This window comes from Blennius ocellaris, assembly GCF_963422515.1.
Source record: "Blennius ocellaris genome assembly, chromosome: 20".
In the NCBI taxonomy this organism is placed as follows: Eukaryota; Metazoa; Chordata; class Actinopteri; order Blenniiformes; family Blenniidae; genus Blennius; species Blennius ocellaris.
The window spans coordinates 13288269-13315223 of NC_137669.1; the positions used below are offsets into that span (position 1 = coordinate 13288269).

The following is a 26955-nucleotide window of genomic DNA, read 5'->3' on the forward strand; positions in this document are numbered from 1 at the left end:
TCAGATGTGTTTTCTGTGCTTAATAATATCGACGTTCATCATCTTTGTCCCAAAGCACAATAAAAAAAATTGGAAATCAGACTTGTGTCACTTTCTGGAAATATCACAGTTGTTTTGATGACGACAGCACATTTGATCTGCAGCAGAACATCTGAATGCATAAATGTTAGAGATTAAATCAAGATCATTGACGAAAATCGGTTATTTCATTTAACAGACAGACACTAATTATATCATAACTTTTATTCAAGCAAGCAAAGGTCAAGGGAAATGACAATAATGGGTTCACCCAGCCCAAACATTTGTTTTTTTTATTTAAAAGGACTAACATGGCAAAAACAATTACCTTGTCACAGGGTAATCCTCTGAAACCCTTCAGGAACTGTGACTTTTTCATTTTAAGCTTTTCTATTTTTTTGGGTGTTTTTCATCTTTTTTACTCAACAAAGCAGGCCTGCTGTTTCTGTTGACGCTCTGATGTGAGGCCTGGCCGGAAACTTGTTTCCATTGTTATTTTTTATACATTGCTGTTTAAAAGTAGTGGCTCCCCTTCAGATTTCCACTATTTTAATGTTTAATATCATTAAACAAATGTGAATACCTGACAAATATAACCCAACCAAACAAATAAGGCTGATTTTTAAATGATGATTTTATTTATGAAGGAAATACAACTATACAAAGTTACCTGGCCCTCTATGACATAGTAATGCCCCAACCCAATAACTGGTTGGTTCACTGTCAGCAGCAACAACTGAAATCAAACATTTTCAATAGGTGGCGATGAGTCTTTTACATCTCTGTAGAATATTTTATCTTTGTCTAATATTAAGATTTGCTTTATGGTCTTAAACATTTACGTGGGTGAAGTATTCCCAAAATTTTGAATTCGAGAAGGGGGCAAATACTTTTTCACAGCACTGTATATTATTTTGTTTTACTTTGTTTTTTGTATTTTTTTACTTTTTCACTGTGAAATTCTCTTCTCCGTCGGTGAAGCTGGTCTCAAGGTTCCCCAATCCTGTGAAACACACGATAACAATAATAACGATGTAGATCTGTGCGGCTACACAATGAGCAAGTGAAAAAGATCTGAAAAAGGAACTGTACCTTGGGTTCAGACACTTGGAGGGACAGCTGAGGCTGTATCTGCCTTCTGGGAAGTCTCTTTGGCCTGGTGGGCCTGCAGCACAGCCACAGCCTCGTCCACCTGCACACACAGACCACGTTGATTGGAATTGGATCATTACGACCTCATTTCCACCAGATATATTTTAAGACACAACACTTCCCTAAAATGAGTTATTTAGCACTTGTTTGTTTTGTTGTCACCATTAAAAGAAGGTTTCCCCCCGACATTTTGTCTTTAGACCAGTGACTGTACTTCATTGCAACCTTGAGGCCTGGGGAGACCTTTGCAGAATAAATGAAAAGTCAATAATAAACTAAAGCACCAACCTTTGAGCGCAGAGACTCTGGGGACTCCAGCATGTGGAGCAGCTCTGAGTTGTCTATCTCGAGCAGCATGCCAGTGATCTTGCCTGCCAGACTGGGGTGCATGTTCTGGATCAGTGGGAAGAGGCGTTCACCTGCAGAAGTGACAGACAGGAAGGATTAATTAACAGAAATAGGGGAAAAAAACACGGCCTGTCTAAACTGACAAGCAAAACCAACGGCAGTTGTTACAGTAGTGAGCCGTACCCAGCATCTGCTTCTGTTCTTGTGGAGGAGCGGCGGCCAGCATGGAAGCAGTCAGAGGCTCCTGACCCTGAACGTGGACTGCCGGCTGTGAGGAGGGTCAACACAGACATTTTTTTAATTCGTGACGAAGCCCTTCTCAGATATAAGCCAGGGGGCCAGTGGTTGAAGCACAGAGGAGCTCCTACCTGCTGCATGTTGACTTGTGGCTGGGTGGGCATGTGCTGCTGAGGGTTGCGGACTCCTGCTGAGTACTTGTACTGAGCCACTCCACGTGCAGCCACGTTCACTGCAGCAGGTGTGGTGGCCGGGCGAGGACCCATCGTCTGAGCTGTTCAAAGATCAGGCAGAAAAACTTAGAGACACTGTCAAATGGCTGGATTACACGCCGTGCTGAGAGAATATGGAGCGTGTGTAAATGGACTGACCAGCTCGCTGGGTGGACATCATACGAGGGACTGTAGCAGGCCGCATCGCACCAAAGGTCTGAGGGCGAGGAGCTGATGGACGCATGGCACCTGGCATGTTCTGGAAGTCTACAAACACACAATAAAAAGCATAGTTACTATAACGTTCAATTATGATAGTTGTGTTAATTGAGTCAACCATAGCATGACGTCAGGACTAATACTCACGCTGTGGCCGGACACCTTGCGCGGTCCAACGTGGACTTGGGCGAAGCTGAGCCATCTGACCAGCAGCCGGGTAATAGGCGGCACGATTCTGGGCCTGAGGGATGGCTGCCATGAAGTAGCCGGTGGGCGGGGCAGGTTGGTAGGGGTTGATGACTGGGTTTGGCACCGCACGCATGCTGGCCATCCGCTGCATGTACTGGTTGGTGAGGTGGGCCTGACGCTCCTCTTTCCTCTGGGCCAGGGCCACGTACAGAGGCTTGGTGGCCACGATGCGTCCATTCATCTCTGTCACGGCTTTAGTGGCCTCTTCTGGGGATGAGAAGCATACGAAGCCGAAGCCTTTGCTTCGCCCGCCCTCCGTCATGACCTGAGGAGGAGACACACATGTTATATGTGCGCTACATAAGTAATGTAAACATGTTGAAAATATTCAGCCAAAAAAAGCACGAATAAAAGCTAAATCCCATCCATCGTTGTTATGACAGCACACAGAAAAACAGATGTGGTCGTACCTTGGCACTGGTTATGGTACCGAAGGGTAGAAACTCTTTTCGCAGGCGATCATCATCAATTCCGTCGTCCAGGTTCTTCACATACAAATTGACACCCTAAAAAAACAAAAAAGTTAAACATGTATTTCCTCTTTTAAAAGAGCAAAAAGCCAGTTGCTTATTTCATGACATGTCTGCAGTACATGTTTATCCCCTGGGTCTATGGTGAAGAAACATGGGCCTATGAACCGCAGTTACTGTTGCAGCCATTTTGGCCAGTGCATCCTACCAAGAAGCGAGCACTGAATTTGACAAAGCTGCACTTGAACGGACAAACTATGCGCTGATGCTACAATAACTGAGGTATAATGAGAACTGACCTGGTAACGAGTCATACGATCTTGTTTCAGTTGTTCAAATTTGCGCTTCAGCTCCGTCTGTCGCTCCATCTTCTTCTGGGCACGTCCAACATAGATCAGCTTGCCGTTCAGCTCCTTCCCGTTCATCTCATCCACTGCCTGAAGAAAACAAGATGACAAAGTCACACTTTGAAGACCTGAGTTATTGAATATTCCCAAAAGTAAACCTGCCGGGACGAATCTTACCTTCTGAGCGTCCTCATGCCTTTCGAAGCTGACAAACCCAAAACCTCGAGACTTTCCACTGCTGTCAGTCATGACCCGGATACTCATGGCACTTCCTAAGCAAATAAAAAGAGAAACACAATGAAATGAATTTTTTTTTTTAAATCATTATGAATAGTTTAAGTTATTTGTGAGAAGCTCCGACTCACCATATTTACTGAAGACTTCTCTCAGCGTCTCCTCATCCATTTCTTCACCAAAGTTTTTAATGTAGACATTAGTGAACTCTCGAGCCCGGGCACCCAGCTCAACCTCGCGCTCTTTCCGAGATTTGAAGCGGCCCACAAATCTGTGTTGAGAAGAAGCGGTGAAAAGTTTCATCAGGGGAAAAAAAAAAAAGACACATTTGTAAATCTGTTATACTTGTATAAAATATCTGAAAACACTAAGGCGCTGCATGATTCACACAGTAACATTGTAATGTCAAAGTAACACACACACACACAAACTTCCAATTACATTCACTTACACTTTTCGGTCATTGAGCAGCATGCCATTCATTTTTTCAATGGCTCGTTCAGCTGCCTCCTGAGTCTCAAAATGCACAAAGCCGTAACCTCTAGAGCCATTCTCGTCACAAACCACCTTCAAGAAATAAAAAAAACAAAACAAAAACATGCCACTTTTAAGCCACACACTCATGCAAAAGTTTTAACAATCTGAATCAACATCTGACTAAGATAATGTAAAACACTTGAGAATGTTGCCTTCACCACAATTGCTTCTAATTGTGTGGCGAGATTTTCATACATAACAGTTCAAACCACTCTAAAAACACTCACATGCATAGAATAATAAATTACAGCCGGCCAGCTCCCTGCATTAGTAGACCAGTACTTTACCTTGCATGACAGGATGTTGCCAAAAGCCGAAAAAGTATCATAAAGAGCCTTATTGTCGATGGACTTGTCAAGATTCTTGATGAAGATGTTTCCAACTCCGCTTTTTCTCAGCGACGGGTCACGCTGCGACCACATGATGCGTACCGGCCTGCCCTTGATCACGTCGAAGTTCATGGTGTCCAGTGCACGCTCGGCTGAGGGGAGGAACACAGGAGGAAATGATTTGGTCATTTCTTTGAAAGGGCTGCTAACATGACTGCATGCATGTCATTTTATCTAATAAAACTTCACTTTGGGACGCATGTTTCCAGTCTTTCAATAATCACACTGAAAAGATATGAGTTTGATTCTTCATACCTAAGGTTTCCAAACTTACATCTGATTTTAAGCAATAGCGTGTCAATACTGTAGCAATTACAAATGCACGTGTGTCTCTTTAGGTTGGAACTGTGATGAACAAGCTGCCCAACCTTTCACCTTTCACCTGGTTCTGCCAGGGAAAACCCAAAGCTCTCAGCAAGTTGGATGAAGAAAAGGATGAATTTATAGATGAAAATACTCCAAAGTAGTCATCAGGGGATTTTTTTTTATTTTTTAATGAAATGCCTTTAATTGAAGCATTCCAAAAAGTTTCCACAGTGTCAATATTATTATTATTAAATTGTTATAAACGTTATCTGACTATAACAGCTCAAAATAGAAGGTCAGTGCCCATATCTCGAGTATGCAGACAATGTGGGGGTGGTGGAAGATATGGTGTTTGGGATCCAAATATCTAGTGACAGTTCCAGAGACTTAGCAATCAATTCACCCACTTAACAGATACAGTTAAAAGGAAAACCATACAAATACAGACACTTGTGGGAATTGTGACAGAGGATTAAGGTAAAGTAGTGTGTCAGCACTTTAGGATGGGCAGTTGGGGTGTTGTCCTGACAAATGAGAGATAGCAAAGCAGCACTGTGCTACAATACAGGGTGGGCTGGGCAGAGCAGGGTGGACTTGATGCTACTTCACTATGCCACTGCCGGAAGGTTCAACTGAGGAGAGAGAGCGAGAGAGCCCACTACATGTCTGTCGCAGTCACGTCGAGTGGAAACGGGGCGGCTCTGTCATGTGTGGAGACACGGAGGGTTGCTGGTTGTTCGTATGCCTGTTAAAAAGCACTTACCGTCCGCCGGCTGCTGGAAGTTGACATAGGCGTATCCAAGGGAACGCCGGGTCATCATGTCCCTGCAGACCCGGATTGAGAGGATGGATCCGGTGGGGCTGAATTTCTCGTACAGCATCGCCTCAGTTACGTCTTGATGCAGATCCCCGACGTACAGGGAGGCCATGGGGTAACTGGGAGCGCTGGGGTTCATCTTTGTCGGCTGTGAGGGTGGCTGGCAGAGCACTGGGACTTGGCTGGAAAAAAAGTTTTTAAAGACGGTTGGAAGGTGATCGGTGTCAAGCCAGTTCCCTCTTCGGAAAACCCATTCAAGCCTGCAGCCGCTCTGTTTCACAGTGTGCCCATACACCATGCATTACCGTGAGAGCACGTTCAAATGGATGCCAAAATAATAATGACATTCCTGTGAATGAGATCTGTAAAGTTACAAAGAATTATTTCCCTCAAAATTCATAGTGATATTAAAAGGACATTCCTGGTTATCATAAACCAAGTCAATGTCAGACTGATAGTTGGTCAAGCCAGGATGTCACTCACCAAGTACCACCCCAATCTGATGTGGCATATCAAAATAAGAGCCCTCTGAAAGAGCACATTTAGACTCCTCTAACTTCAAACTAATATTAAAAGGAAATCCCTTGTTATCATAAACCCATTACATGTCAGACTGACAGTAGGTCACCTAAAGATGTCACTAACAAATGATGTGTCATTTCAAAATAAAATTACTTTTGCTTAAAAATTGGAATATGACCAAACACTTAACATGATATCACCTGATTTTAAGTTAGATTATAAAGCCATTCCACATCACAGTGGTAATGGACCATCCCAGGATATCACTCAGTTAATATTAAGGAATTCTGATGTGTCATTTAAAAATAACAGGACTTTGGAAATTCCCCACTCATTTTATACTATCAGTCTGACATTGAATGGGTTTATGATAACAGGAAATTCTGCTCATATCAGTCTAAATTTATAGCGAAATAAGCCTACCCTTGCCCTTTTCGAGGGCTCTAGTTTGAGCTGGCACTGCTTTGTGAGTGACATCCTTAGGTGGCCTACTCTCAGTCTGACATGGAATGGATATAATAATATAATAATAGGGAATGTGCTTCTAATAACAATCAGAAATGAGAGAGAATGGAGCTCAGATGCACTATTACATATATTTTATATGTATAGTACACACACACACACATATATACATATATATAATTTGCCAAGATATGCTATTTTGTTGGATTTTTATTTTAAAGAAGTTATAATATTATAGTAACAATACATTACTGACTGAAAATGTGTTGGTATATTTTGCTTCTCCGGGCAGTGAGTTTTAGTAGTATTTCATTATAAATAGTTTTCATGTATTCTGTTTGTTGTTATGTGTTAGCATTAGCATTACTATTCATTTGTATTGCATTAACTATCTTAACGAAGGCGAGATCTCTTTGACTGGAAAGTCCCTTTTATTTTGAAATCCGCTTGAGAATGCTCTCACGGTAATGCATGGTGGATGGGCGCACTGCTAAACAGAGCGGCGGTTGGCGGCTTGACTGTGTTTTCCTGAAGTGAGGGCTTCACGAACAGTATCCAACGGCCGCGGTCGTCGCGGCAGTCCGGGACGAAATGCGGATGGTTATAATAGCCGTTTCGTTCAGCAGTTTCGGTGTTTTGTTGGAGTATAATGTAGCGCACCGACAGATATAAAAAGTGCGAATTTAACGTGTCATGCGGAAATAAAATCAGAAAGCAGCTGTACTTGGCCTCGCTTCACGTCGACTGGAAAGCACGTTTAAAGCAGCCGTTATCTTCTTCGTCTTCTTCTTCTTGTACGTTACCGTCCGGTTCTTCGGTGTTTCAACTCCAGCTTCACCGACGTGTTACAAAAAGAAAAAAAATGTTTTTTGTTTTTTAAGTTTTGAATTTTTTTTGTTTTTTTTGTTTTTTAACGTGTGCCGAGCGAGCTCAGAGCACACACGCACTCACACAGCACGGTCAGCCGGGAAGAGGGGGAGGAAGTGAGGGGAGGCTAATCTATATATACCAGTATCTACGTCACAGAAACAGACCAATCAGCGCCCACTGTAGTAAGGACGAGGGGCGGGATTACCAGTATACGATGATGAAATCATGTAAAAGGTTTTGGGGCAGGCTAAAGATGACTGCCGGTGTTGATCGGTTTTTTCCCCCACTCAAATACTAAAGTGGGCTTGATAATTGATGATTCATCTCCTGAGTAATAACATAAAATACCACAGAACAAAAGTCTGAGTGTCCCAAAAAAAAGAGTATGACACAAAGCAACTCTGGAGAGTGACACATGTTAACAAAAATTATCAAAAATAACATCAGGAAAGGCAAATATTTTGTGTAAACACTATTATTAAAACCGTAAACGACTATAAAAAGTACTTCCACTAAATGACAAAAAAACAAGAGATGATACATGAGCATAAAGACTGTAGATAATGTAATAACAAAATGGAAACTGTCTAAAAAGCTCATAAAAGGAACACAAACTGCTGTTAAGTGAGAATTGGTTGCACTATTGTTGTGACAGCATATGCAGTTGTAATAAATATGTACAGTGGAATCAATAACAAGGATACAGACTGAATAATTGGCAAATACATACCATGAGTTTCTTTTAAAAAAAGGGTTTATGTGCATATTAGAAATAGTTCATTAAAGTATTAGCTTTAAAGTAAAGTGCTTTTGCATCAGACATAGTTTTCTGTATCACAACATCATACTATGATGGCTATATTTTTTCTAAATTCAGATTTTGATTGATCATCTTGCCTCCACCACCCGATGCACATGACTGACTGCAATTGAACAAAATAAAGTGAAAAAGTAGAAAAAAATTGGCATCTCCAAATCTGATTTACAATTATTTTCTGAATGGTTGTAAATGCTTTATACGTTTATGGTTGATATAGGGCTTTCTGAGGGAAATATACTGATGTTCAACCAATTTGGACTTACATTGTGCATTGATTTGACATTTGTTTTTGTGGTTTAGCTTTATTCTTGTAAATAATATATACACTTTGTCATATACTTTATATATACACACATACACATTGTTGGTTGAGGTGAATAAGGGGTAGGATTAAATAAGCTTTGCTTCTTCCTACTCCTTTTCAAATATGTTGGGCCATTATTTATTTAGTTATGTCCATTTTTTGTTTGCTTTGCTCTGTTATGTTTGTTAGTTTATCTTTGTTTTGTTATGTACCCACATGTCCAAAATAAACCAACAACCCCCCCCCCCCAAAGTAGGTAAATTATTAGTAATCATTGCATTTTAAAATCTCACTCCACTGCTGTACTATTTTCTAAATTGTGTTGTTCTAAATATACCAAGAGCATTTATATATTTTGCTGCTATGATACAAAATGTTTCCAAATCAAGCAAAACTCTATAAACAAAACCCTGAACTCAAACCAGTGGATCCAGTTGAGCGAGTTGAGTGCTAACCACGACACCGCCATGCATGACAGGGCCTTTCACACCCGCAACCATCAGCAGAGGGCAGTGTCTTCAGTGAAAAGCCTTGCTTTCTGGAGTATTTTTAAAATCCACCATTCTATTCTTGTTTTGGGCTTAAAAATCACTCCATGATTTCACCAGGTTGTGTCCCTCGTGTACATACACGATACATGACAAATTTGATGTCATGCTCTAAAAACCAGCTTACATGTGAAGAAAGCAAACAAAATGTTAGCAGTTTGAATTTTTTTAATTCCTCTTACATGATAGCACATAGCCAAAGTACTCCGTTGGAATCTTGCATTCCAGCTTTATTAAAACGAGGCAGCAGAAGAAACTGGCCCTACTGAGCTTACTACCGTTTTTACTTTTAATATTCAGTTTCTATTTCGCGTCGCCCTAGTTTTGACGCGACGTACTTTCAATGGGTGGTAAATGTGTTCAGCCACCTGGTGAGAGCTAAATCCTAAGCACAGAAAACTGCCAGCTACAGAGCAGCGCTAACCCCTCACACCGCACTACCAGAAATGCATACATTCAAGGGAAGTCAAAAAAGGAACAAAACACCCAAAAGGAAATTACAAAAAATGTGAATATAAAGAGTAGAAAGCCACTTAAAAAGCAAGGTATCTTTTGCACTGCTGACCACAAAGGAAAAAAAATCTAAGTTACAGTATTGAGCCATTTTTAAGTTGTTCATTATTTTCTGCTGTCTTGAACTCAAAAGTATGCAAAAACAAAATGGCAGGTAGATGTAGTTTACCCACGTCACCAGTAAAAAGATGAATGTAAATTGAATGTGATCCTCTTAACCAATCTACCAACCAAAGTTTAAATGGTTTTTTTAGGAAGAGGAAACCTTTGCTACTCCTGGATGCACATTAAACCCACCGAGAGGCGACACGTGGACCATCCATACAGGGTGGAATAAATACAAACATGGAAATGGTGGCGTACAAAGGTAAAAATAGAATATGATTGCTGATACCGTCTTGATGCCTGTGAGGGTTTCCATGTGGTGTGCTTCTAGTGTATTAAAGGCTGGAAAGATTCAATTCAAGTAACGATAAAATGATCCTAGTTTCCTACAGCAGCAGTCTGCTACAGATTAGAGGCAGGAGTAAAGGGGCACATTCTGACCTAAAAGGACTGGATTTTAAGTGGACAGACAAAAAAAAAAAAGAAGAATATTAACACATCCACTGATTCACATAATTAATGAGTGACGTCTAAAAGAAAAAATAGTCATTGTTCTCTGTGGAGATGCATCAGCACACTTAAACTGCACTAGACACATTGTGAGTGGAGTGTCAACATACGAATCTGTGTGACACACACACACACACACACACACACACACACACACACACACACACACACACACACACACACACACACACACACACACACACACACACACACACACACACACACACACACACACACACACACACACACACACACAACTTAGGCTGGTGAGAGGTATTTTTTTTGTTTTTTGTTTTGTAAAAGTTTATCTTTATTATTGTTTTGTCGAGGTTCACTTCTCGGTTGTCTGCTCCGGCTGCTCCGGCTGCTCCGCCTGCTCCCCTCCTTCGCCCTCGCCGTCACAATGAGTCCACAGCTGCAACGAGAGGAGCACGAGATCAGTCGCGGTCACGGGGAGGACCTCGCAAGCCGAGGTAATCGGTCAAGTCTGACAAACGAAGTGAAGGCGAGATGCTCACTGTCAGATTGTCGTGGAGGAGCTGCATGATCAAGGTGCTGTCTTTATGGGACTCGGGTTTGGTGTCGTCCAGGTCGGCAATGGCTTCGTCAAAGGCCTGAAAAGAGACGCAGAATACAGTCAATGCTGCCGCCAAGAATGATTACATAATGGCCTCAGATTCATTGAAATAGTAGCCGTTATGATGAAGCAGCCTGGTGATAAGACTGTCCGCTCATTCTCACTCAGGCCCGATGCGTCTCATCGAGCTTTAAAGCAAAGTCGTAGTTACTAAACTCCACCACTCCTACATGGACCCTCCATTACGCTTTTATTAGGCCATAGTTCTAAAAAGACTCGATAATGGAGCCTCGGTCAATTGGAACTATGCTTTATTTAAAACATTTTCCGTGGACAAAATGACACAAGTGCAATTAACCAACAGAAAAACAAAACAAGAAACATCGAGTGTCTATTTATTCAGTGTACAGAAAAGGGTGGAAGGTAAAGTGGAAATATTTTCTTTTTTCAACTCCATTTTAAAATGATCACTAATGAGGTTAAACATTTACTGTGTCATATATTTCATATCATATTGCTCCACATTTTAATATATCAGTTATTAATCATTTCATTTGTAGTTATCATATAATATGATACATATGCTATGTATTTTTACTTATAGATGAACATAGGTTTTACATACTACACACATAAATACCTCCAACAACTCTCACAATATCAAAAAATAAATCCAAAGACGTCGGACTAATGCAGTTTTCGGATGGATACTTCATATGAAGACCTTTACCCTATACTTCAGTTATTACTTTTTGCGTTCGATATTTGCCCAGCCAAGCTCAGACGACCTCCAAACGTCAAATTCGCTCAAATCAAAACTAATTTTGGTGGGGTATAAAATATTGCAGCTGTTTTCCCAGTTCCTCCTCGATATGGAAACCTTACATATGTCACTTAATTTCCCGCCCAAATAGAATACAGAAGTAATCTGTTTAGCAGTTTGTCACAGTTTCTGCACGCGTCATATTTATGAGGTTTGTTCTTGGTTTCGTTACAGTTCTGGAGGACTGCAACCACGGGAAGAGGATCACGTGTCCTTCATGATGAGTCCGCTTATCTTTCACGCGCAATATGTAACCCATTAGTGACGATAAAGGCTTTAACTGAACACCGAGTTAATAAATTCAGACTGCGATCAAGTGGGCTCAAAGAAAATCTACATTAAAGTCCGTGCATCTGATAGTTTTTCCCTAAATTAATCCGTCCATACATGATCCTGCAGTTCGGAAAACATGATTGTGCTGTTTGAATTTGTTACAGTTGAATTAGTAATTGCAAATTAAATGTCGCCATCGTTTCAATCTAATTACTTTTGAGTGTTTCGCCGACATATACATGGCGGCGACTCCTTCATTCTGCTCCAACTACAGTTCATAAAATGTATCAATGTTCTGTATTCTGATGTCTGGTCGTCTCCCGTATTTGTACTCGTCTTAAATTCCCAGATTCCAGGTCGTACCTCGGTTTGCTCGCCATCTCAACCAACCGTTTGAGCTCGTGATCGTGGTTTAGTTTCCAGGCTGCTGAGAACTTGGTGATTTATTCTGAATACGGTAATTAATGTGTGAGGTTTTTTTTTTTTTTTTTACCTTCTTGGCCAGTTTGCGAGCCTCATCGGGTGAGTTCTTGATCTCGTAGTAGAAAACCGAAAAGTTGAGCGCGAGGCCGAGGCGGATGGGATGCGTGGTCGGCATTTCTTTCTCGGCGACGTCGAGGGCTCCCTTGTAGGCACCCTCCGACTTCAAGATGTTATCTTCATGAAAGGAGAGCAGGCAGACCGGCGAGCAGACATTTTAAACAGCTACTGTGATTCAGAAATGTCACCGAACCTTCATAGCCACCTTCAAAATGGTTGAAAGCTGCATTTTCAAGTCCTAACATCATGACATCCAGTCTGCCTGAGCTCAGCTTGATAAAGATTAACATGCAATTTCAGTTCAGTTTCCTAAAGTAGTTAAAATCCTGAAACTGAAATCGAGTATTTATCCGTAGTTTTATCATCATCTCATGTTTTGTGGCATTGGTTTAGATGGGTCACACTCACAAAGGTAATACACTGTGGCCAAGCTGTCAATGAAAAATATTATGCACAATATACATGGAACAGATGGAGGAATACTAATCATCAAACACTTATTTTTTTTTATAGTACTTAGAAAATGCTCAAAGTAGCATCCTGCTCATAAAATATTGACAGAAATCTAATTTGAATGCCTCCCTGTAATGAAGTTTCAGTCACAGAAGAGACCCCAACAGGAAGCCAGGAAGCAAACGGGAACAGCCCAGTCCACTTGTAGCAACTGGCTCCGTTCTCCGATTTGCACAAAAACAACTGTTTATCAGAAACATATGGGGCTTGTTTACCATCTCTTTTATCGTCGCCGGCCACCTCGGCCTTGTAGCGGTAATAGTCGCCCTTCATCTTCAGGTAGAAGACTTTGCTCTCAGCTGTAGCCGCCAGAGGGATCAGATGCTCATCGAGCAGCGCCTGCAAGCGACAACATGAAATTTTAACAGTGAAATGCATGGAGGAGAATCAGAAAAAAACCTTTATTTATCACCGATTATCAACGGCATGAAGAGTAACAAATCTGCTCATTTGATTGCATGAGAATTTAGGCAACAGTGGAGCTATAATTGTGTGAAAAATGTATCTTCATCCAGCTTTAACTCTAAACTTCTCCATTTTCCTGGCCTTGTATTGTACGATTTTTGTTCTGATTATACCCATTATCTTTTCCAGATTCCCTTAGAAATTTTTTTTTTAATAAGTCAGTTACATTGCAGCAATCCAGTGCTTTTGAGCATACAGATGTGGTCAAGACAACTTTCAGTTCAAATCAACCATCAAAATAGAGAAAAGAGCCGTTATTCATGACTTCGAACAGTGTTGTAGTTGTCGTCGGGAGACAAGACTGGCCTTTAACAAACCAGCGCGCTGGGATTCCAACACAAGCATCCCCAGTGTTTACAAAGAATGGTCTGAAAATGCGGCACATCTCGGGGCGTAGATGCTTTGTGGAAAACTGAAGAGAATGAATGAATATGACTCGAGCATCGACGCGGATAAATCTTCGCTGCAATCGAGGCACTTCTGGATGCACAACGCAAACTTTGAAGAAGACGGACGAGCGGCGGTCTAACTGGAGCTCCTCTGCCTGCTGCAGCAACTCTGAGAGCAACGAGTCGCTCTATATTGGATTCATTTGGAGCTTGCAGAGGACAGTCCTGAGGTCCCCAACCCTGGAGAACAAAAAAACCTCAGCTAAAAAAAACAGAACCTAAGGCTACAATGCACACAGACGTCAGATTCATCTTCTTCCTCGTTTTGTTTTAAATATGGTTATACGTGTCCAATGGGGGGGGAGAAACTTTTGTATTATTGGGTTCAAATGCAACAAAGCATGGTCTTGTGCTGCTTTGTGTTAACATGTCAGGCTCCTTCAAGTGATGTACAGATGTGGGAGATATTTTCCAGCGCGCATAGGGAGAAATGAAATGCTTGGATAGGCCACGGCGGCGGCAGCTCCTGCAATGAAAACATGGCCACAACAGATGTTGCATACATTCAGCATCCGTTTTCCTCTCAATTAGAAAGTTGGTAATCTGGTAGGATGATGAGCATCAAAATTTATTTCGTGTCGTGGTAATTTTGGGTGTGGAATCTCCAGGTCTGAATCCTGGTTGCACTTCTAAATCCTTTCCATTTCACTTTCTGTAGGATTGTGAGGGAAACTTCACAAGTAACTCGTGACCCCTTCCATGGCTCCTGAACACATTTAAGCAGTTGCCAGAGTTCACCAGTAGGTGTCACTTATGTCAAAAGATTCGGGGTTACAAGACACTGTATTGATAATAACCCAACCACTTCTTGATTGATTTGAACTTGATTTTGCCAACATTTAACAGAAAAACACTGAAGTGCACTCATTTGTGTTGGTCATCTCAACTCCATCATTTGTCTAACCACCCAAATGAGACTCAAACATTACCCCCCCCCCCCCCATAACTCCCTTCAGCCCTGTTTGCTCCTTACCAGGACTTCACAGCAGATTTCGTTGAGCTCATTCTCGACGTCCTCCTTGACCTGCTTAATTTGTGGTAAATCACCTTTGTCTTTATTGTCACGGAGCCAGTTGCATATTGCCCTGTGGGAGGACCTCCGCTCGCCCACCGCATTCTTGTATGCGACAGACAGAAGGTTGCGCTCGTCAATGGTGAGCTCAGTTTTCTCCGTGGTGGCGCACTCTGCAACCGCCTTCATGGTTTTCACCATATCCTTGTAGCGCTCGGACACCTCGAGCAGCTGGCCCAGCATTACCAAGGACTTCCTGTCGGTCATGGCTGCTGTGTGGTCTGAAGGAGGAAGAGCAGACGAGAACAAGAGAACTGGATGAGGGTGGGGGGGTGAATAGAAGAACAATGTGAACACAGTAGTAGGAGGTCCAAGAGATTTGGTCATTTAGCGTGAATGAAGGAGAAGTACAGTGCAGTTGTTCCTGTAAAACCTGATCTCAGGTATGCAATGAAACTCAAACTCTCGAAAACTTTCACCAATTTCCAAATCCTTGGAAAATTATATTTTCTATGCTATAGCATCTTCTTAATACAACATTAAAAGGACAATACAGATAATCAGATGACTACTAGTTGATTGATCATATCCGTTCAGGGTGGGTACACCGCCTTTTGAAACTGACTTTGGAATATTACTCTCCGTCAGGTACGGCCGTTCACGAGAAATGCAAAACAAAGTGCTTTGACATGCACAAACTTTGTATGAAGAGAATTTTCTGAAAAGCAGAAGTGTGCAAAAGCACTTCCAGCAAAGGGCTCATACAATGGCGTTTAATGGTTTGGCCTAAAAAAAACCTGCATAGACTGAAACTAAAAATTCACCCTCATTAAAAACCGGTCTAGATTTTGAGTTACACATTTGTAATAGGTTATAGAAAGTAGCAAGGTAAATGTTTGGCTGGAGTTGCCATTACTAGTCACTATTAATATGCTGAATTGAATTAAAGGGACCATTTTAAATGTGTATAAGGTGATGGCGTCTTGTCGTTTAAAAACCAAACGTCTAGAAGGTTTTAAAGAAGAAATACGAGCAAGATTACTTGTGATACTTATAGTGTCATCTCGTTTTGTATACGAAACGTCCAGTCACTTTCCAAGCAGAGGCTTCCATTCAGATCAGGATAGAACTGAGAAGTTGTCGCTATGCCTCCCCGAAAAAACGATTATTGGCGAGCAGATTTCAGACTGACCTGAGTGGCGGACAGAGAAACGCGCCTGAATCCGGTGTTGCGGAGGAGAAATCTCACGATCAGTGAGCGTGATTTCCCAGCACCTGCACCCATCTGAGGAATGTCGGCCACCCAGTTCACGTCACCCGGGACACACCTGCCCACCCCGGTGTACCGAGCAGGGCAAAGCCGTACGGGGGTAAAAAAAAAAAAAAAAAACAACAACAAAAAACCTCTCATAACGAGGCAAAATGTGACGCTTACTGTGGCTGGTTTCGCTTGATTTTGGGAGGAAAAGGAGCCGCTGCAGGTACGTAATTATGTAAGCGAGTAATCGGAGCCTGGCTCACTACGATGGGCAGTGAACGCCCTTTTTTTTTTTAATGCTTCGCCGGAAAATAAAAAAAAAAAAGAACCCGAGTGGAGAGGTTTTTAGATAAATCGATTTTAGTTGCCTTTATGTGTTAGGCCCGAGACTGTGTCTCGCAAAAAAAAAAGGCGGATGGACGGAGGAGGAAACGGGTTTTTTTTTTTTTTTTTAAACAGCAGCGGAGTCGAGGCTCAGCCATCCGCGCAGCGCAAGAACAATGACTGGCTGAGCGGCGGAGCGTCAGTGATATTTTTTTCCCCCGGTTGTTGTTTCACTTACTGTTGCAGACGCGGCGGCGGTTTGCTGAGGGTTCTGAGGCGTCTTCGGAGCGCTCGCAGGCGGCGTGTCGGTATGTGGCGGACCGCGGCGTCGGTACCTGCTAACAAAAGAGGCGTGACGGAGCGCGGACTGAGTCTGGTCGGGGCGACTCGTTCCAGCTGATGTTCGCTCTCCCGCTCTTCCACGGGGTTTCCCTCCAATCACACGCTCCGCAGCAGGGTCGCGCCGGGACGGGTGACGTCAGAGCCCCAGTTGCCAGGGCGATGGGAGTCAGACAGAGGCGCGTGAGTCAGGCAGGCAGTGGGCAACTTTTAAAGATTTCCGGGCTCTCGACAAACAAATAAAGGTTTTTTGCAAACATGTAATCTATACTCGCGGCCTCGTATAAAGACCGTGACTGTCTGAACACACTTTCCATCCGACCCGTTTCATCCCAGAGGGGAAAAAAATGTCCTATTATAGGATAGAAAATCGATGTTGGAACTTCCGTTTGGTGTTGACGCTGTAAAAACTAATGAATGGTGTCCGTTTTATTGATCTTTTAGGGTGCATTGCCCACTCATCTAGGGTTTTAAAGATTTGTTTTTACTTGAATACATTTAAAATATGTACAGCAAACCATCCACCAAACTAACTACAAACAATACCATTTAAATAAGCCAGTTTATGCAATAATCACATGAATTCAGTTGTGTAAAAGTATAAAAGTAACACTTATTTCACATTACATGTTTCAAAATTACTCTACAACATGTAAATATATAAAGTCACGCTCTGTTACTTGTTAGTATGTTGTGATAGGTTAAATAATGCAACTAGAAGGCTATATACGACTATTTCAGTTCATTTTTGTAATGCATTTGTAAAACAGTACATGTAAAATATGCATATTACCTTAATTGAACAACCCAGTGTGCAAAATGATTAATTTTGTAGCAATAATTTATCATGAAGTAAGTTTGAAATACTTACACAAAGTGAAGGGGCCAAACACAAAAGTGCTGGAGTTATTATGGGAAGGGCAAAGCAGATGTGTGGAATATTTTCATAATTTTCACAACCTCAAGGTACATTTTCATCTTAACTTTAATCTTTTATTAATTTTGAAAAGAATATGAATACATTAGGAAGTTACCAATTAAAGTGACTTACATAGTCAATATATAAGCAAAAAATGTATTGAATATTTGAGAACTTTTCAAACTGCTCTTTCCACTGAAAGAGTGTTCAGTTCACTTGCCAAATCTTCAAACATAGGTTGACTTTTTTAGACTTTGGGTTGCAATGGGACGAATGAAGTCAGACAGATAATACCATGGCAACCGAATTCAGGTTCAAAACAATGAAGAGAGTGTGACTCAGTAAAGATTACAGTAAGAGTTTGAGATTCAAAAGATGTTTTAAAAGCAGCCTACACCCAGTTGCCATACATACACCTTTGCCTGTGTCCTTGTATACTGCCATTTACTTGCATAAGTGCAAAACATTTAAACAAAATGTCAGAAACATAAGCCTGCAGACATAGCTGCAAGTTCCCATTAACTTTACATGCAGAGCATATATTTTCCAATTAAGGTCAAGGTGATGTTATACCCTCAGGTGGGTTTGTTGTGCAATAGCAGGAGAAGACACCTACATTCATAGAAAATTTTCAAAAGATAAGTAGAAAATAAAAACACAAGCAGTGCACATACTGGTAGCAAGCAACTTAACAGTTTCTAGAAATAAAACTAGAAGTAAAGTCAAATTACCATTAGTGTAGCAATATAAACTTGCGTGCAAGATGCCAAATTATAGTTATAAAATATTTTCAAATCATTGTTTTTTTTCCACCCTATGATTATTTCAGTCTAATTTTTGTTTTCATTGGAATATTTACACAAAAACCTGTTTGCTAAGTAAAATCAGTAATCTTGACAAATCTGAATACGTCTATTCATAGATTCTTTAATCTAATGTTTGTATGTATCCATTTGGGAAATTATCCCAACAGTTTTGCAGTGACGCTTCAGAACAGGATGAGCGTCAAAATATTCAATTCTAACCATAAAAGTGCTTATCTGTCAAGAGCAAAAATCAACTTTGTAGTTTTGCAAGTCTACAGGCAAAAGTGTGACTCTCTTCCAAGGTACTTTTATCCAGATTCCCTGAGCCCTTCGGCAATCCTGCCAGCATGTCTGTTTCTTGTATCCGAGAAAGGAAAATGTATAGTTATTAGAAATCTTTCCACTCATGAATCATATCTTATCACCTGGTGAGACAGGTAAAAGGTTGTGCATGAATGTGAGCGTTCAGACAAGCCTTTGTAGCAGTAAGCTGTTGCAAGCCTCGTAAGGAGTGATGACTAAATGTCGAGTTGGGCGCGGGACGGAGACCGACTCAGCACGGCTCCTTCTAGAAACATGAATCATGTGTGAACAAGTTTCCGTTCTGGAGGGGAGGTTACATGGTAGCAAGTAGGTGAATTATGTAAACTGTGATTGAGAGAAGATGAATAGTTCTTGTCATTAAACATATAAAGGAAAATATGAAAACGAAACCTTCTGTCCAAACTATTCATTATAAACCTTTATCAAACCACAGCACCTCACATGTAAAATACAATTTTAGACAGAAAATAAGGATATTAACTGAGAGGATTTGTAACTATATTAACAGGAGCAGGATTTTTGATCACTTTTTAAAAGGGTGTGCCTTGATTTAATCATCCCTTTAGTTAAAATTCTGATTTGTACTGAGACAAACCAGTAGATGGCAATGGACCTGTGTACTGACATTAACCTACATTTTAGTATACAACCCAAACAAAAACAAAAACGATACAGAATTGGCCTTACTATAGTAACTGACTAGTGTGACTCTATCATCTGCTTTGGTTTTCTAAAGAAAAACATACATTATTTAAGTTATTCTGCTATGATTGAAATGAAATATGCTCGAACGCAAAGGTAAAACTCACACCAGTCTTTCTGTATCATCAGTGCACTCCGAGCTCAGAATGAGAATTGTGTCTGAAAATAGATGATCTACAGCCCGGGAGGATTCCTTCACCTAATTAAAGCCACTAATTTCATTTAGTCCAAGTGCTCCTCTTTCCCCCCCACCCCTTTGGTCGTGTTTTTGAATTCAAAGACAGGTCAGCGACACTCAAACGCAGATGTGCTTTTTCTGTATGAATGAACATGTGTGTTGTATGTTTTTCATTCACAAGTTTACAGATGGGAAGGAAGGATGTGGACTATGTGTGAGGAGACGAGGGAACAATGTGGGCTATGACTCATTCAGTCAAGTCTCTCGCACCATTAAAGCAACAGGCAGCATGCACTGACCACGTTGGCTTTTTTTTCTCCTCTTGGAGTCCTCCGAGAAAAGCAAAATCCGGACTAAAATATTTCAAGTATGAGCAAAAAGGAAAAATGTTGTGATTTTATTGGATTGTGAGACTGTGTGACAAGTTCCTGACAAATATGATGCAATAGTGTGGGTGCGTTTGTGACATTTCAGGAACAAGTTTGAGCTGAACTGATCCATTTGTCATCGCGGAGGAGACGCAGGGACCAGAAATAATGAACGAGTCAAAGAAACCTTTTTGTGCTGCTCAACTGATTAATTAGTTCCAACAGATTTTGCCGCTTGAACCACATTCTTGCTCCAAATAGTGGCTCACTGTTGCCATGCATCAGTCAAACCAAGTGACATTTCATTAGAATCGGTTTGAGGGTAGATACTATGAGCCACATTAACACTTCTTAAGGCCTTAAAATACTTTCCAACGCAAATAACTAATGAGGTTATTTACATGGCAGGAACTCAATGTGGACATGAAGTCTAAACCAAGCATGACAATGGGGATCAGGAGACGATTGAAGAGAGTTTGAAAGTGGCATCATCGTTGGTGCCCGACAGGTCAGTCTAATTCTTTTAAAATATGATAAATATGATTTTTTTGGGAACCCTTTAAGCCCGTTTCAGTTGAGGATCTTTTAAATGCCACAATCTATGCCACCAAGGTGTTTCCACCAGTGAGTAGCTCCAAGAAAAGCTTGTGATCCGAGTCTCAGTCGATTGTTAACAGCGTTGTACAATAAAGCACCCTTTATTCAAACATTTCAGTATCTTACTTGCAGCTCAACTCTTCATTGGCACTGATAAATCATATACTGTTGCCTGGTTATTAGGACTTTGACCATGAGGTGACAATGCAGTACGCTTATTGTCTTCAACCGTCAGAAAACAGCATAATTGATGCATGTAGGTATCGAAAGCTGTTCAACAACTACTGAGGCTAGCAAACAACCGAGTGCTTCATGCATATTGTGAATAAGAACTGAAAAGCTTTCTCATGAGGTTTTCCAATCATCAGTTTTCATATTGGGGTGTGTTTTGATTTAGATCCGTCTCCGTCCTAATTCAGTTAGTCTCGCAATACAAGGAAAACAGACTTCATCTCAATATCCGGGCACAAATTCCATTAAAGCACAAAAACAATGTGTAGTTTTGTCAGCTGAAATTATCGCACAAGATATTGTCAACAAAGCAAATGAAAAGCCACGCACAGCAGATATACAACAAAGTAAAATTTAATAAAATGGTAAATTACATCATCGGAGCAGACATTCATTTACAAGCACACAAATGTTGCTGGCAAGCTCCCATAACATTTGATGCACTTACAATTTGTGTATCAGCTCACGAACGGCTTGCAAATTGTCACATTATTATTATTATTATTAACCCAAGAAAATTAGGATTAGCCCCAGAAAGATTGTAGTACAGTAGGACGTCACTGCTGAAGAAATACACTAGTGACACATGTCATAATTTCCTATTAATTATTAACTCAACACTAATAGAACAGATGAGGTCACTTGTCTGCTTTAACTGCAGCAAACCTAAAAGTCAGTCGCCTCCCCCAGGAAAGAACTATGATTTGTAGGTCTGCTGCATTTACTTCCTGTGGCATGTCATGATTTGAACAATCCACCAGTTTTAGAGAAGAGGTTTGAAAGCTAAGCACAAACGGATTCCAATGTGCACGTCGGAGGAGCGAGTCTGATCTGAGGGACTGCGTGGAATAAAAGAGGCGGGATCTTCTGCCATCACTTTTCCTTCTTTAGATGGTACAGGTCTACAGTGGATCTCGCATCGAAACCGCTTGTGGGTCCTGCACTGCTTGTTTTCAAACACATGCTGGGGCGTTATGTCAAAGGCAACCTGGCCTGGTGAAGTACAAATAAAAGGTATCGGTTTCAGGTTGGGATATGCTAAATCATCCATTGCTGTCAGACTGAGACAAGTGCAGAGTTGATACAGGGCTGCCAAGAGTTTTGTGTCCAGAGTTATGCCTCCACTCCCTCCAACTCGGGCGGCAGAGGGGATTTCGGATGCTTGCTCTCAAAGTGCTGCTTGAAGGTTTTTGGGTCAGGCATCTGCGACTGTGGGAACAGACACAATCAATCAGTTATAGATTTATGGCTGGTATTTATATAATCTAGAAAAAAAAACAAGGCCTGATGTAGTTGCAGGAATAAAATCCTTGAGCCACAGTTTGGTTTGGTGTCAGACTCACCTTGCACACGCTGCAGGTGAACACTAGCGCTGCCTTGGCAGCCGTCTTCTGGTCGTGGCCCTTTGCCTTCTTAATCTCCGCCTGCTTCTTAGCGTTCTTCTGCTGGGACTGGATCTTCTGATGCCCACGAGCCATGCTGACTAAATGCAGAGAGGAAGCAACCTCACATCAGTCATCATGTCCTAGACGTCTGCTCATCATTCATTACATGAACGAGCTCTGGTGTGATGGCCCCTTCATGTAGTTCATTAGTAGTGCGAATGCTGCCATTACCACACGAAACCATTAATTTGTGGCTTCACTGAAGAACGAACACATCTTGAACATTCATCTCCAACTACTTTCTCCATGTCGGAGTTGTAGGGGCTTCAGTCTGGACAGGTTTTGTGTCCATTTTAGTTAAAGAGATCCAAACAAACACAGGATGTGACAGGTGTGTCTGAACTTCCTTCAACTGCAGCTCATCTGTTGATTTGGATAGTAGAGGAAGCTCTGCTGCGTCTTTTTCTGATCATGCATCCTCAACAACATTTTGCATAGTTTTAAACATTGGACAATAAAGATAAAGGTAGAAGCACATGGTATATCTGCTTCCCTACTGTAGTTTTCCCTCTCAGTAATAGGAGTGTCCATCCCATCAATGAGCCACAATAACAGACCAATCACAGCAAAGCTTCTTTCAACAAGTCGAACCTGACGAGCAGGCACAAACCCTAAAACTCAGAAGCTGTTTATAATGCCAGAAGGTAAAGATGAGGCGAACACACCATCCTGAAGTTGGACTATTTTTAGTGTATCCAGCTTTTAAAATGTCAGGGTCAAAAACTACGGCGTTTCAGCTCAAACATCATGACACATCAGTTTACAAGAAGGTTCTACTGATGGAGAAAAAAAATTTAATCATTATGATCAACTGCTGCGATTGCATGCAGGTCTATAACGAGAAGCATCTTTACTTTGGCCTATGGACGAAACATTCAACCATTTTAAAATCTGATGTGCGGACTGTGAATCTCATGAAATGTTACCAATATTAATCTGCAGTGATAAAAGAAATGCATGTCGAGCAGGACTGGACTTGATGAGTTTGCAGCGTGGAGACATTTGCAGCTTGGCGGGGGTACAGTCAGAGAAACAAGTCTCTTCTTGTCCTCACAGGTACTGAAATGACGGTTTTTACTATGGGACGTAATGAACTACTTTCTCCCGAGCAGCATGTTCTCCGCAGGGAGTACAAAGATCCCTCCTTCATAATAGCTTGGGTGGAGACAAGTAAAGGTTTGGGCATGTGGCCAAAATGTCAGCCCACATGTACTCTGGGAGTGGTGGCATTAAATAGACAGAATAGGTTTTTAAAGTGATAGACGCCTCCATATGGAGCTACACATGATTTTATTAGAGGAGAAGCAAACGGAAGTGACAAAATATGACATTAGTTTGAATAAGGAAGTCATGAATGTGTATAAAGAAGCTGAACAGACCGTTGAAAGCACAAACGTTCCCTATTTATATGTAATTATTTATCAAAAGGCACCCTGGAATCAAGGATAAACAAAGCGGGGTAAAGGGCAACCTTAGATTTTCGAGTCGCAAACTCTCAAAATACTTGTCTTAAGGGGCGACAAACATGAGGTACCACTGCAGCACCCAGTGTGTTGTGATTAGTCAATCAACAAACAATACTATCTGGACTATTTCCACTTCCCAAATAGAATCAGTGTGTTCTTTTAACATTTGATGAAAACGACTGAGGGTCTTTTCATACCAGACTATGGTTCAAGACAGCTGCAATTCTGAAAGGACAGTTGGAGCCTCGTCTATTTTAAAGATCAAACAACTAATAATCGACAGTTGCAGTCCTAATCAAATTACCACCCTGGGAAACAATGCTGCAGGTCTAGGGGCAGCTCACCATGTTGCCCTGGGGGTAATTCAGTCTTGCTCACAGGCAGCTTCTAAAAATAGCCCCCACTGTATGGTCAGCTTTGGATTTGACTTAAGAAAACTGATTGAGCTACTGGTTTCTCAGTATGATAGACAAACATCAGCTGTATAAACTCCTTTGTGTGCCAAGAGTTGAAACTGTAGGTTAACTTCAGGTTGGTTTTTTTTCTCCCCACGATTGGGAGACAGATGGGTTTACCAAGGGGATTCAGGCAGAAACTAACTGATGCTAATTTGTGATGAATAGAATAGAATAGAATGTCGTACGTACAACGAAATTGTAAGGTGCAGTCCACTTTGCTGTTTCATAAAAAAAAAAAACATAAAATATATAAAATATAAAAGAATGTGCTGATAAAGTGCAACAACAATATAAATAAAGAAATAGATTTAAAAAAAATAAGTTCATAAAAAAGGGAAACACCACCAGTCAAACATTGTTGAGTGCAGTAATGGCTCTTGCATAGAAAGAGTTTGTTAGTCTCTTTGTTTTTGCCAAACAATGTCAAGTTTCAATTTCGAAACTTAGGAAAACCTGAAGTTAAAGCTTGTGGCTTTAAAAACAAAGCTTCCGGTAACCGTTTAATAGCTGTAACACAGTTATAATGACGCAGACGCAGCTTGCCAACTTCAATACATCTTTGAATTGGCAATACTATGAACTTTAAATAAATCGTTTTTCCCCCCTACGATCCAAAAACAGGACTTGGCAATAATTATAACTCTAAATTGCCCATAAATATGAACGTGATTGTGTGTTTCCCCTGAACAAGACTGTTGGCCTGTCCACAGTTCACCCAGCCTTCACCAGGCTGCAGCTCCATTTAGCAACATCAATACAAACATCACATTAAGACACATTACGACTTTACCTGGAATTCGACACACACATTGAACCAACAGAGAGACCAAATAACACAACAGTTTGTTATTTTGTTTTTATCCCTCAACTTTCTCCTTACCTGCTTTACACTGCTAGCCACGAATCGGGGGCCAACTTCGCTGTCGTCTGCGTTCAAAGCCTGTACATCACGTCACATGTTAGCTGCCCTTTTGCTGAACATCACTCGTCCTCTCGGCTTATATTTCTTCAAAATAATCCTCTACTCCGGGTCGAAAGTGAGCTCTAGTGAGCGTTTAACTGACATAGATTAGTTTATAAGAGGGGCACATGCCAGCAGCTTCGGCTCGCTAGCGCGCTAGCTAGCCGGCTAACCAACATGAAGAACTTCACTGAACTCGACGGCTTCCGTTAACTGCTAGCACCTTCAACGCGTGGTATCACAGCGGGTAACCATTTGTAAACATAACAGACACTTACCCGTCAAAATAATAAAGAATACGTGTCGTTTAGCAGGTGTTCGCAAGCGCAAGTGTGACAGCTGCTCGCTTCTCACTGACAAGTGGACGCCGGCGTTGCCTTCAGGGACGCACGCAAGAATTGGATATGAGAACATTTATACCATTATAATAGCCAAACACGTGTAACAACATCGTTTAATGGTATTCTAAAATTTGTAAATGTTTATATTGTCTGTAGAAATGACAACATTTTATGTTTGAAAAATCCAACTGCCCCACTGGAATAACTGTGTTAAATACATGAGAATTGTACCGGTTTGTACGTTTCTATGAGGAGCTCGTGAACGCACCAGGAAAAGGAAGTCACCCTGAGCTTTTAAGGCGTACCATTGGACAAGTTTGCCCCCTAGTGGCCTGGTGTAATTAGTACACACAGTCTCCTCTGGCAGTATTACTTCCCGACAGAGGTAATGATGTTTACTGTGAATCAAAATGTTCCGTTTTAGTCGTTCTTTTGTTATTTAAACCCACATCTTAGGTTCATTTGAACATCTTGTTCTAAATCGTTAGCATACATTTAAAGGAAACAATTCATTTTCAATTATTAGTATTAATAGCCAGTTTAATTTTGCTAGATGTCATTTAAATATAATTGTATTGCTTGTCGATAAAGAAGAAAAACACATTTTAACAGAATATATATTTTTTTAGACGAGATGACTTAATTGTACCTTTTGTCTGTTTCCATAACTGAAATTGGTATAGTAAAGCTTGTTTTTCCTGAATAATTAACCTGGCAAATGTGATGAAGTAAATTCTACAGATTTGTTTTCATCTTTTCAAAAGAATTGCATCTCATAAAAAAAACAACAACAACCAAGTAATGATATATGACTGCAGCAAGGTATTTGAGTAACACTAGGGGGCAAGCATGAAAGGGGGAGTATTGTAAAGTGAGCGCCAGTGTAATGTGTAGAAGAATTCAGTTCCTGGAAACATGTGCACACAGGCACTTCATACCAATAATTACTGTTTTACAATTACGTATTGTATGTGTTCCCAGTATAAAGCGGGAAGCGGTGTCGGTCCACTGACACAGTACGTGTCCCTTGATGTGCGTGTGCAGTAGATGTTTATCTTTTCAATCGGTGATTGTTGTTTTGACGTTGAAGAGAAACAGAGGGGCTCTTCACCGCCCTTTGGGATTTGGCTAAATTCTACAAATATGTAAATGACCTCCAACAGGATGGAAACATCAACACTGACAAGTCGTTGCTTTACCGTCAGGTGCTCCAGCGCCTTATGGTAATGTAGTAGAAAAGATAGTTACATGACACTATGCAAAGGCTACGTTTCTATCGTGCAAAAGAATGAACGGCCTGATCATTGGGACCAGCACACGGCATCTTATATGTTTTTTTATGAAATGATGGGACTACCGATCAGTTTACGTAAGGCCAAAGTTTTTTAAACTGA

General features: G+C 41.1%; 3 protein-coding genes across 5 annotated transcripts; all 3 read right to left on the reverse strand.

Moving 5' to 3' along the window:
• Positions 1-224: 224 nt before the first annotated feature.
• LOC308144755 (polyadenylate-binding protein 1A) lies at positions 225-7485 on the reverse strand. Its single transcript, XM_080515957.1, has 15 exons — positions 7247-7485; positions 5482-5717; positions 4311-4504; positions 3938-4053; positions 3618-3757; positions 3430-3524; positions 3205-3342; positions 2846-2941; positions 2334-2700; positions 2127-2234; positions 1887-2029; positions 1702-1786; positions 1459-1589; positions 1111-1210; positions 225-1021 (listed from the first exon to the last, which is right to left on the reverse strand). The coding sequence occupies exons 2-14, from the start codon at positions 5672-5674 to the stop codon at positions 1118-1120; spliced, it is 1899 nt and encodes a 632-aa protein (XP_080372083.1). The 5' UTR covers positions 5675-5717; positions 7247-7485; the 3' UTR covers positions 225-1021; positions 1111-1117.
• Positions 7486-9214: 1729 nt separating this feature from the next.
• Positions 9215-16114, reverse strand: LOC308144628 (14-3-3 protein beta/alpha-B-like). The gene is made up of 6 exons (XM_080515795.1): positions 16037-16114; positions 14806-15125; positions 13134-13257; positions 12359-12522; positions 10711-10806; positions 9215-10607 (listed from the first exon to the last, which is right to left on the reverse strand). Exons 2-6 carry the CDS (start codon positions 15109-15111, stop codon positions 10524-10526), a joined length of 774 nt encoding a protein of 257 aa, XP_080371921.1. The 5' UTR covers positions 15112-15125; positions 16037-16114; the 3' UTR covers positions 9215-10523.
• A 5112-nt stretch (positions 16115-21226) lies between these two features.
• Positions 21227-25592, reverse strand: znf706 (zinc finger protein 706). 3 transcript variants are annotated; one of them, XM_080516584.1, is made up of 4 exons: positions 25499-25592; positions 25140-25199; positions 22234-22373; positions 21227-22099 (listed from the first exon to the last, which is right to left on the reverse strand). In XM_080516584.1, exons 3-4 carry the CDS (start codon positions 22366-22368, stop codon positions 22004-22006), a joined length of 231 nt encoding a protein of 76 aa, XP_080372710.1. In that variant the 5' UTR covers positions 22369-22373; positions 25140-25199; positions 25499-25592; the 3' UTR covers positions 21227-22003. The 3 variants fall into 3 exon arrangements, with proteins under 3 accessions (XP_080372710.1, XP_080372709.1, XP_080372708.1); XM_080516583.1 differs by lacking the exon at positions 25140-25199 and having other exon boundaries at positions 25499-25586; XM_080516582.1 differs by lacking the exon at positions 25499-25592 and having other exon boundaries at positions 25140-25484.
• Between the last annotated feature and the right edge of the window lie 1363 nt (positions 25593-26955).

Excerpts from the sequence above, each read along its gene's own strand:
- LOC308144755 (XM_080515957.1), bottom strand. The coding sequence starts at position 5,674 with ATGAACCCCAGCGCTCCCAGTTACCCCATGGCCTCCCTGTACGTCGGG. Across the intron at positions 4,054-4,310 it reads GCAACATCCTGTCATGCAAG|GTGGTTTGTGACGAGAATGG; the intron begins GTAAAGTACTGG and ends TATTTCTTGAAG. Across the intron at positions 2,235-2,333 it reads GCAAGGTGTCCGGCCACAGC|ACTTCCAGAACATGCCAGGT; the intron begins GTGAGTATTAGT and ends GTGTGTTTGTAG.
- LOC308144628 (XM_080515795.1), bottom strand. The coding sequence starts at position 15,111 with ATGACCGACAGGAAGTCCTTGGTAATGCTGGGCCAGCTGCTCGAGGTG. Across the intron at positions 12,523-13,133 it reads CGGCGACGATAAAAGAGATG|ATAACATCTTGAAGTCGGAG; the intron begins GTAAACAAGCCC and ends CCTTTCATGAAG. Across the intron at positions 10,807-12,358 it reads CTCGCAAACTGGCCAAGAAG|GCCTTTGACGAAGCCATTGC; the intron begins GTAAAAAAAAAA and ends GTCTCTTTTCAG.
- znf706 (XM_080516584.1), bottom strand. The coding sequence starts at position 22,368 with ATGGCTCGTGGGCATCAGAAGATCCAGTCCCAGCAGAAGAACGCTAAG. Across the intron at positions 22,100-22,233 it reads TCACCTGCAGCGTGTGCAAG|TCGCAGATGCCTGACCCAAA; the intron begins GTGAGTCTGACA and ends CTGTTCCCACAG.